Source organism: Natator depressus, chromosome 10 (genome assembly GCF_965152275.1).
Source record: "Natator depressus isolate rNatDep1 chromosome 10, rNatDep2.hap1, whole genome shotgun sequence".
Classification (NCBI taxonomy): domain Eukaryota; kingdom Metazoa; phylum Chordata; order Testudines; family Cheloniidae; genus Natator; species Natator depressus.
In genome coordinates, this window is record NC_134243.1 from 17,725,814 (window position 1) to 17,735,793 (window position 9,980).

The 9,980-nt window shown below is 45.5% G+C and overlaps 1 protein-coding gene across 1 annotated transcript; it reads left to right on the plus strand.

The window, feature by feature from the left end:
- Positions 1–582: 582 nt before the first annotated feature.
- Positions 583–9,279, plus strand: LOC141994890 (palmitoleoyl-protein carboxylesterase notum2-like). The gene is made up of 12 exons (XM_074965370.1): positions 583–862; positions 1,030–1,385; positions 1,482–1,534; positions 1,808–1,903; positions 2,866–2,926; positions 3,456–3,514; positions 3,597–3,699; positions 5,851–6,042; positions 6,582–6,682; positions 7,024–7,171; positions 8,169–8,216; positions 8,745–9,279. The coding sequence occupies exons 2-12, from the start codon at positions 1,072–1,074 to the stop codon at positions 9,046–9,048; spliced, it is 1,479 nt and encodes a 492-aa protein (XP_074821471.1). The 5' UTR covers positions 583–862; positions 1,030–1,071; the 3' UTR covers positions 9,049–9,279.
- Positions 9,280–9,980: the final 701 nt, after the last annotated feature.

The following is a 9,980-nucleotide window of genomic DNA, read 5'->3' on the forward strand; positions in this document are numbered from 1 at the left end:
TGAAGCAATACCATGTCACAGAGGTGACCAATCACACAGCCCAATTAACAAATGACTAGCAAATATTGAAGGTGATCAGTACTCAAGTAATCCATTCGTTCCAAGTTGTTCATCCAAACTAATTACAAATACATTTGCAGAAATCTGAATTGGTTCATGACTGATTCATTTGAAAAAGGGGAATAACTTCATCAGATCATTTATTCTTAATGAATAATTCAACTAGCTCTAATATATTTAAGAGCACTATTTTATGATTTCTGTGCTGATACTCTATAAATCTGACAAAAACATGAACTAGGGGAAAGATACAGTATTCACTGAAAAAGTTGAAAAACTGGTGCTGAGGTTGTTTGATGAGACAGTGAATTGAAAGCTCTTACCAAGTACAAATGTAACCCCTAGCATTTCTTATGCATGAAACAATTAAAAATCATCCCACAGAGGTGAATTGCCAAAGCTTATATCATCAGATCATACTCTCCCCCACCCTCCGAAAAGCAGCAAGCAAAACGGGGATAAAATTATAGAAATTTTAAGTATGTAACTTTCAAGATCAAAGTGCTTGCAAGGAAGTCTTGCAACTTATTCAGCACGGGGTGTAGTTTCATTTCTCCAGCCCCTGTCATCTGCTCAACCTTGGCGATAGTTCAAAGAAAAGAAAAAAGGAAAAAGAGGGAAGAAATATGTTCCATATGAGGACAATATAAAGTTCACTTGGGAGCTGTGATCTGAGCACTCCTCCTGGGCTTCCAACCCAAGATCTTCATTCTTTGGCCATCAGGGACGTACCTTGCCTATGATATTGCACTTGTTAGAATGCTTCAGTTGAAGATCAGCAATTGACCAGCTATTCTTTAAGGTATGTGATGCTAGTTCAGCTTTGGGGTGTCATCTCTATAGTGTAGTAACATGCCTATGCCTGTGAATATGGCTAGGTCCATTCCTTGCTGGCTTAATTCTTCCTGACACTGTCTTTCTTAAACTTCGCTTTCTTCAGATTTTCACTTTGCCCTTTTATTATACCAGGGATTTATTCTTTGCCTGTTCAGTCAGGAGGAGGCAGTCACTATGAAGATCCTAGGGGCACTGGTGACTTTGTTGCTCCTGGGGGAAGTGGTGTCTCAAAGCAAATGTAATTCCAAAGCTCGCATGAAGACTCCTGCCCAGAATCGAAAGGGCCCTAACCCCAGTGGGGAACTGGAGCACACTGCTGGTGAGGAAGATGTCTCTGTGGGAGTTCTTCCTCCTGTGGAAGATGCCTTGGCACCACAGCTCAGAAGCACCTCACTTGCTTCTTGGCATGCTCAGAAGGCACCCAAGGACATGAAACTTTTCTTTCTGAAGAACCCCCTGGTCACCTGCAATGATGGGACAACAGCTGGGTAATGATCACATCAGAACTCTCCTGCTTTTCACGAACAGCGTAACAGGAAAAAATAGTCTGATTTGTGTTTACTTTCCTTCTCCACCATTTGCAGGTATTACTTAAGGGAGCACAAAGGGAGCAAGAGATGGATCATATTCTTAGAAGGTACAGTAGGAAATGACAATGCAGTAATGAGGCAAGGAATTGTGAAGAAAAGTTGGGCTTGATTCTGAACGCACATTCATCGATCAGTGTAACTCCAGTAATTTCAGTGGAGTTACTTCTGATTTACACCAGTGTGAGATGAGAATAAAGACCCAGCTTTTAGAGTGTCAAGAATCAAAGATGACATTGACTGAATGGTATAGTCAAAAATTAATTTTAATTCAATCAGATGAGATATGAAGGTTTTAAGACAATCTTCTTGCTCCCATTCAGGTGGCTGGTGCTGTTATAATAAAGAAACATGTGATACCAGATATAAAAATATCCGTCGCTTAATGAGCTCCTCTGAGTGGCCTCAAACAAAGAAAGGTACTCGCTGCAATTGCTGTATTATTCCTTCTTTCACATGGCTCTGTGAAAAGATAAGGGGATGGATTCTGCTCTCAACTAAACAGGTGCAAGTCTGGAATGACTCCACGGAAGTGAGTGGAGTTACTCTGGGTTTATGCTGATTCTGAGCAGAGAGGAAAATCAGGCTTTATGTTCCTGACCGTGATTTCAGAATGTAACTCCTATAATTGTGATACATAAGGACTATATTTCCACTGGAAGCCGGTAAAGAATCCTCCTTGTGGGGAGGCCTCTGAAGAAGCCTTCATGACAGAGGTTAGGTTTTTAGGCGGGATTTGAAGGAGGAGAGGGAGTGTGTTTTCAGCAGGTCAGGTATGGGCATGTTCCAAGCACAAGGGGGACGAGAGGGGGGCATAAAAGAAGGCCGAAAACTGAGTGGAAGAAGGAGACAAAGCGTTTGATCCTGCCAGCTGCTGAGCACTATGGCAAAACACTTCAACACCGGCTTCACTTTAAGGTTGTGAGTGGGTCTGTTGAGGTACAGTAAGATGGTATTACGCACATGCTTAAGTGCTTTCCTGGCTCGGGTCAGAGTGTGCAGCCAAAGGGAGCAGATAGGAGAAATGCTGGAGAGAAGCATAAGGAATAGGCAGAAGTTGTGAGAAGAGTGATGGAGTCTGAACTTAATGTGGAATGAGAGGGACGGCCTCGGAATACTTGGTCCTGCCTCAGCACAGGGGATGGACTAGATGGCCTATTGAGGTCCCTTCCAGCACTACGCTTCTGTGATTCTAGAGGGAGAGGGTGACATGGGTGGGTGACAGCCTGGGAAGAAGGTGAGACAGGAGGGGAAACTGTGAGATCCTTACAGGGATTATGCCTGGCTCTCGAAGCTGAGAAAGCTGCTGCTCTTGGTCTGGTTTTCTGAGACCATGTCTCGTACAACATGTCTCTTTTGTGTTGTGTGTCTGTGACTCTAGGGACAGGCATTTTGTCTGCCCAGATGGAGGAGAGCCCTCACTGGTGGAACGCCAATGCAGTGTAAGGACCTTCCCAGGCACTGTACTACCACTTACATTTCACAGCAGCTCCTGGCCAGTTACTGCTCTGACTGCTCATTACAAATGACACCGAGTGACACCTACTGTACTCTCTGGGTAACTGTGTGGCTCCTCTTGAAAGGACTGCGAGGTGCTGAAGTAAGGAGGGTTGGAGCTGCCACAGCTGGAGGGTGGGGATATTTAGTGACTCACTTTCGTGTAATCTAATCTCGCATCACTCATGGGGCAAAGCCATGGATCAGTGGTTCTCAGCCTTTTCCATACAGGAACCCCCTTGCCATCTAGCTAGGATCTAGCCAAGACCCCTCTCTCATTTAGCAACATGGGAAAGGCAAGGTGGTAGTGACTCCCTCACGCTTGTTTGTACCTGTATGCTGGGAACCTCTGTCCAAAATAATCCCAATGCTGAGTAGATGATGTGGTGGGAAAGGAGTAGGAGTTTCTCCGGTCTATTCAGGTGCTTTCTGATGACCATAACTGTGTGCCTTTCCTTTGCTACCTCTGCCTAGGTTTGTACCTTACTGCTCGAGTGATATCTGGAGTGGATCTTTGCCCAAGTCACAGCAAGGTAGGCAGCCATATTTATGCTGCTCCCCAATTCTAGTAGATCCTTTGACACAGTCAGTGTTAACTCAGACTTTTTCTTCTAGCAGACTATGCCTTCATGGGATCGCTAATTATCCAGGAGGTGATTAAAGACCTGGTTCCTAAGGGAATTAAGCAAGCTAAAGTGGTCCTGCTTGCTGGGGCGAGGTAAGGATGGGCCTAGAGCTGTGAGAGTGCCAAAGTGAGAAGTTCTCAAAACCCTTCTTAGTAGTGTCGTTAACTGCTTGTGCTTCTGTGGTATCCCAAGGCCCTAACCGAGATCAGGGCCCCTTTGTGCTAGGCACTGAACAAACACATGGTAAGAGACAAGAGCTTACAATCTAAATAGACCAGACAGACAGGAAACAGAGGTACAAAGAGTTGAAGTCATAAATGATCTGGAGGATGGTGTGGATTGCACTCTCAGCAAATTTGCAGATGATACTAAACTGGGAGGAGTGGTAGATACGCTGGAGGGGAGGGATAGGATACAGAAGGACCTAGACAAATTGGAGGATTGGGCCAAAAGAAATCTGATGAGGTTCAATAAGGATAAGTGCAGGGTCCTGCACTTAGGATGGAAGAATCCAATGCACCGCTACAGACTAGGGACCGAATGGCTAGGCAGCAGTTCTGCGGAAAAGGACCTAGGGGTGACAGTGGACGAGAAGCTGGATATGAGTCAACAGTGTGCCCTTGTTGCCAAGAAGGCCAATGGCATTTTGGGATGTATAAGTAGGGGCATAGCCAGCAGATCGAGGGATGTGATCGTTCCCCTCTATTCGACACTGGTGAGGCCTCATCTGGAGTACTGTGTCCAGTTTTGGGCCCCACACTACAAGAAGGATGTGGATAAATTGGAGAGAGTCCAGCGAAGGGCAACAAAAATGATTAGGGGTCTAGAGCACATGACTTATGAGGAGAGGCTGAGGGAGCTGGGATTGTTTAGTCTGCAGAAGAGAAGAATGAGGGGGGATTTGATAGCTGCTTTCAACTACCTGAAAGGGGGTTCCAAAGAGGATGGCTCTAGACTGTTCTCAATGGTAGCAGATGACAGAACGAGGAGTAATGGTCTCAAGTTGCAATGGGGGAGGTTTAGATTGGATATTAGGAAAAACTTTTTCACTAAGAGGGTGGTGAAACACTGGAATGCGTTACCTAGGGAGGTGGTAGAATCTCCTTCCTTAGAGGTTTTTAAGGTCAGGCTTGACAAAGCCCTGGCTGGGATGATTTAACTGGGAATTGGTCCTGCTTCGAGCAGGGGGTTGGACTAGATGACCTTCTGGGGTCCCTTCCAACCCTGATATTCTATGATTCTATGATTCTATGAAGTGACTTGCCCGAGGTCACACAGCAGATCAGTGGCAGAGGTGGGAATAGAACGTAGTCTCCAGAGTCGTGGACCAGCGCCCTGCCCACTGGACAACACTATCTTTCGGAGCACACTACCATTGCAAACATGCTCTGTACTAAATCTTGGGCTAGCAAGGCCTCAGCTGAATCTGTCGAGGAAGGTTGCTTTTACTTATTTCTCATATAAAAATGACAACAGATGACACAGTAATGCTCCCAACCACTACAACTTACAGCCGCAGTCGGGTTCCAGAGTACTGCACTGGCTCCACACTGCAGTGTTTTCTGTGTAAGGGATGTGCTCTGTGTTGAGTGGCCCCATTGCTCTCGGGGCCTGCTCCAAAGTCCACTGAAGTCGATGGAAAGACTGAAAAGCTGTGGCACTTGAAACTGGAGCAGGGGCCTGATTGTTGAAATCAATGGGAGGCAGGGCACATTCAGGCTGTTAGAACCCAATCACAGTGGGCACTGACTGCTTTTGGTCTCTGCAGAGAGTGAATGGGCACGGAGTGAATGGGCACGAAGCCTTAGATAGTCCTTTTTGCCCAGGTCTGTAGCACGTTGACAAGGCCGTGTGGGGAAGCTGGAGCCACTGCTGCCTAGACTGCATCAGTTCTGCAGAGGAGCAAAGGGTGCTGGTGTCCAGGGCTGTCTATTGAGGGCTAGACAGTTTTATCAAAAATAAATAAATAAAAGCAGAGGGAATAAAGGAGGCAACACCTGCACCTCCCTTAGCTTTCCAGTTAACTTCAAATATTTCTGTCCAAAAGCCCTTTGTTCCCACTCCATCTCTGGTGGGAACAGTTAGCAGCAGGTGGGATTACAATGATAGTGGGCTTTAAAGTGACTACAGTGCACTGCTTCCATTTCCTGTATTTGCCGCAGAAAGTGCTGGCAAAGAGTGCCGGAAGCACAAGCAGGGCTCCGTCTGGGGACCCAGATAACTGATGCCTTTCTTCTCTTCAGTGCTGGTGGGACTGGTGTGCTACTGAACCTGGAGAGGGTGGTGGCCCTTCTGGAGGAGCTGGAGGCTCAGGCAGTCCAGGTCAGAGGACTTGTTGACTCTGGCTGGTTCCTGGACATTAAACATCCAAGGCAATCTGATTGTTCAGATGCTGCCTCTTGTGCCCCAGTGGGTGCAATCAAGAAAGGACTCAGGTACTTGAGACTGTGGGTTGTAACCTTGGGGTGTTTTTTGCTATGCCTGCAAAATTTGTGCCCGTAAAATGATTCAAATATGAGTTCTTGCACCTCTGGCTACCTGATCTGCACCTTCGGTCAGGTAGTGAGGGGCACAAGCACTTGGACTGGCACCTGGAATTAAACTGTGCATGTAAATCTTGCAGCTTCATCTTGCAACCCCAAAAGGGAAAATAACCTGCTGCAAATGTACCTCTCTGTGAAGCTCTTATAGACAAGCTGATCATTATCATGAACTGAAAGTTACCCGGCTTTACTGGCCATCACAGCACTTTCAGGAAGAAAACAGGCATTGCTATGTTCAAAAGAAGAGAGCTTCCCTCGGACTGAACAATATGCCATGTATTCCTTATGCTGGATGTATTGTGTTCTTCTCACATGAACAATTGGTTTTAGACACATAGCTTTTATTTTATCTTTTTTTTTAAAAACATATTAGTTTAAGGTAACACCACCTTTCTCTTTCCCACTAATGTTTTCTGGCCATGGCTTTTTAGGATGTGGAATGGAATTCTTCCAGAAAAATGTAAACAGCAGTTCAAGAGAGTTAACGAGTGGCAGTGCTTCCTTGGATATAGGTTGTATTCATCCTTGAAATGTAAGTTCATCTTCTCTCAGCGTTTGACTCTGATCCTGCACTGACTTTAATTGGGGCTGGATTCTCAGAGGTGCTCAGCATCCAGCAGCTCCCATGATGCATAGTGGGAGTTGAACATTTCTGCAGCTCTTTGGGGCTGGGACCATATTTTTGTTCTGGGTTTGTACAGTGCCTAGAACAAGGAGAGTCTGGTCTATGAATGGGCTCATGGGCACTAGCGTAATCAGCATTAGCCTCTAGCTACTGGTGTTTTTTTGGAGCTGCAGGATCTGGCCCTGTATGCTAATGTCAATTACTGACTTAATCTACAATTTTCTAGGGTGCCTTTCTTTCTTCTGCAGCTCCAGTTTTTGTGGTTCAGTGGCTGTTCGATGAGGAGCAGCTGAAATTAGAAAATATCCATCTTGGAAGTCAGCTCCTAACAGAAAATCAATGGAACTACCTACAAAACCTTGGGCGAGAACTTAGGAACTCATTGCGTGATGTCCCGTCAGTATTATGCTACTTTGTGTTGAATAAATACCAAAGGTTGACCACCACAGGGAGGCAACTGAAGACAGAATTTGTTCTTATAAAATAAAATCAGGTTACATATGCTCACCATCTAATACACTCCTGCTAATTACTGAGCCTGCGGAAATGTAACACTCGTTTGATGAGCTAATCTGGGCATCAACTATTAGCATTCCATGATAGTGTTACAGCTGAATAGTAACTGACAACCACTGGACTACTTGTGCCATAAGACTTGTCTACATGACGGGGTAATACATTCTATGGGGGTGTGATTTCCAAAGTGCATTGACGTGTTGTCTATTAATTGATCTGTAGACCCTTCTGGTGCACTTTAACCTTTAATGCACACCAGCAGTGTCTACATGGACCAATTCATGCCCAACATGTTAATGTGCTTTAAAAAGCACACCCCCATGGAGCACATTACCCCATTGTGTAGACAAGACCTAAAAAAGTACTACTCAAAGGGGCCGATCCTCAGCTAGTGTAAATAGTGCAGGGTTCAAATAGTTTAGGGTTCAAAAAAGCACTAGATAAGTTCATGGAGGATAAGTCCATCAATGGCTATTAGCCAGGATGGGCCAGGATGGTGTCCCTAGCTTCTGTTTGCCAGAAGCTGGGAATGGGCGACAGGGGATGGATCACTTGATGATTGCCTGTTCTGTTCATTCCCTCTGGGGCACCTGGCATTGGCCACTGTCAGAAGACAGGATACTGGGCTAGATGGACCTTTGATCTGACCCAGTATGGCCATTCTTATGTAGTCCTAGTTTCACAGAGCTCTGACAATTTACACCAGATGAGAACCTGGCTCTCTGTGACCAAGGGTATCACAATCCTGTTCACAGAAGTCAATGGCAGTGGGCTGGGAAGTCCTATATAAATATAGGAAAGGATGTTTTCACTAGGATGTGCAGAGGGTATTTTGTGTCACTTGTCTGTCACTTGTCTGTGTTTCCCTTTCCCACAGAGCTGTGTTTGCACCTGCATGCCTGTCTCACACGCTGATTACAAAAAGGTGAGCAAAGATGCCTTCTTCATTTCCTTGCCCTACTAGATGTCACCTAAGTGGATTAAATGTCTGTTCATCTTTCAAGTATTAGGTCATGTTAGTTCTCAGCATGACTCTGTCTAACAAATATTGTCTGGCTACACACATCTTCAGCGCTCCCCTCAGTCTGCTGCCCCTTTATGTGCTGCCTGCAGGAATCTCATTGCTTAGGTAGATTTCTGCCGCTGTTTAGCAAAATGAAACAAATCAGTGCTGAGGCATTACAATCCTGCAAATTCTTATGGCTGGGCTAGTGCTTATGGTCATGATAGTCCTATTACTCCAATGGGACTCAAGTATTAAGTGCTGTGCCCAATTGTGGTTGCAGGATTGGTCTCCAAGTTAATATTCCTATTAATATGAATTATTTAATAATAATCAGCGAAGGAAAATCAGAACAAGAAGTCTCTCTCTTGAGCTAGCCCCATCTCTATTGGTTATTTGTCAATGTAATCACTTTTCGGTAATCATCTTCCTCCTCTTCTTATATTGTAGCTACTGGCTGGGATTTCAAGTGAAGGGCATTTCTTTGGCCAGAGCCTTGCAGTGCTGGGAGAAGAGCCTTCAAGACAGCAATAAAGCCCCAAAGATCCCCATGAGAAGTTGTCCCTTCCATCTGATTGATAACTGTCCATGGCCCCATTGCAACCCCACCTGCTCAGTTCTGCATGACCACGGCACAGGCCAAGAAGTCAACTTCATGCAGACTTTATTCAGGATGCGACTTGATGTCCACAGGAAAGCTCAGGAGCTCAAATCAGACCCCAGTCAACTGGGAATGCTCAGCAATGGTGGCTAATGCATAAGCTTGACATCCCTGTGGGTTAATTGTAGCTCAGTGTCAAACAATGCTGAGGCTGAGCAAAAGTCAAGGGTTTCCGTAGAGTTTAGGCACTTATGGGGATGTTCGTGTTCTGCCAGTCACCTGGTTGTAATGACTGATGTTTATGTCAATCTTACCTTGCACTGCTGCTGTTTCAATCATGTGAACTCACAGCCTCATTTTTACTCCACTGCTTCTGACATAAGCCGCAGTACGGTTTGGAGGGCGCTACACATTTTAGGGTTTTTTTTGGGGGGGCAAACAGGGATGATTGTTGAACAATCTTCATTCACTTCCCTTTACACTCTGACTGAATACCACCAGTTGACTGGGGGATTAGCTGAGTCGAGTCTTCATTTTGCATGATAACCTAAGAAAGTCTGATTTCCTGTTTTCATTTTAACTCCATTTGCTGCCTATTAATAAAATGAAGAGTATGAACAAAATATTGATCAAGCTTTGAAGGGCTTTGACTCATTAGGATGAATTACTCTCAGGCAGACTGATCCCTCCTGTAGAAAAGCCCAGGAGAGTGGGCCGTTCAGACTGTGCAGTTTCTCCACTCTGTTCCCCCACGTTGCCCAATCAAGGAAGGAGGTTTGCCTCCTTGTGAAATGAACACGGGACTCCCCCCACAGATGCAGAGAGCCACACAGAGTGGGGATGATGCACACAAGGCCACCAAGGCTTTCCACATGGAAGCTTTGTATCTCTACACCGGCTCTGGGTGGTTGCGTGGTGGGATGCTCTATCCCTCTGTTGCCGGCACCCAGTGCCGACAGGCTGAACAACAGCTTGAGTGGTTCGTTACCCGGTGTGCTACACCCAATAATCACAACGGGGTGGAGAAGCAGAAAAGTTTATTTGAAGCTTCAAATAGGTACAGGGAGATTTGAATCTCAAATCCT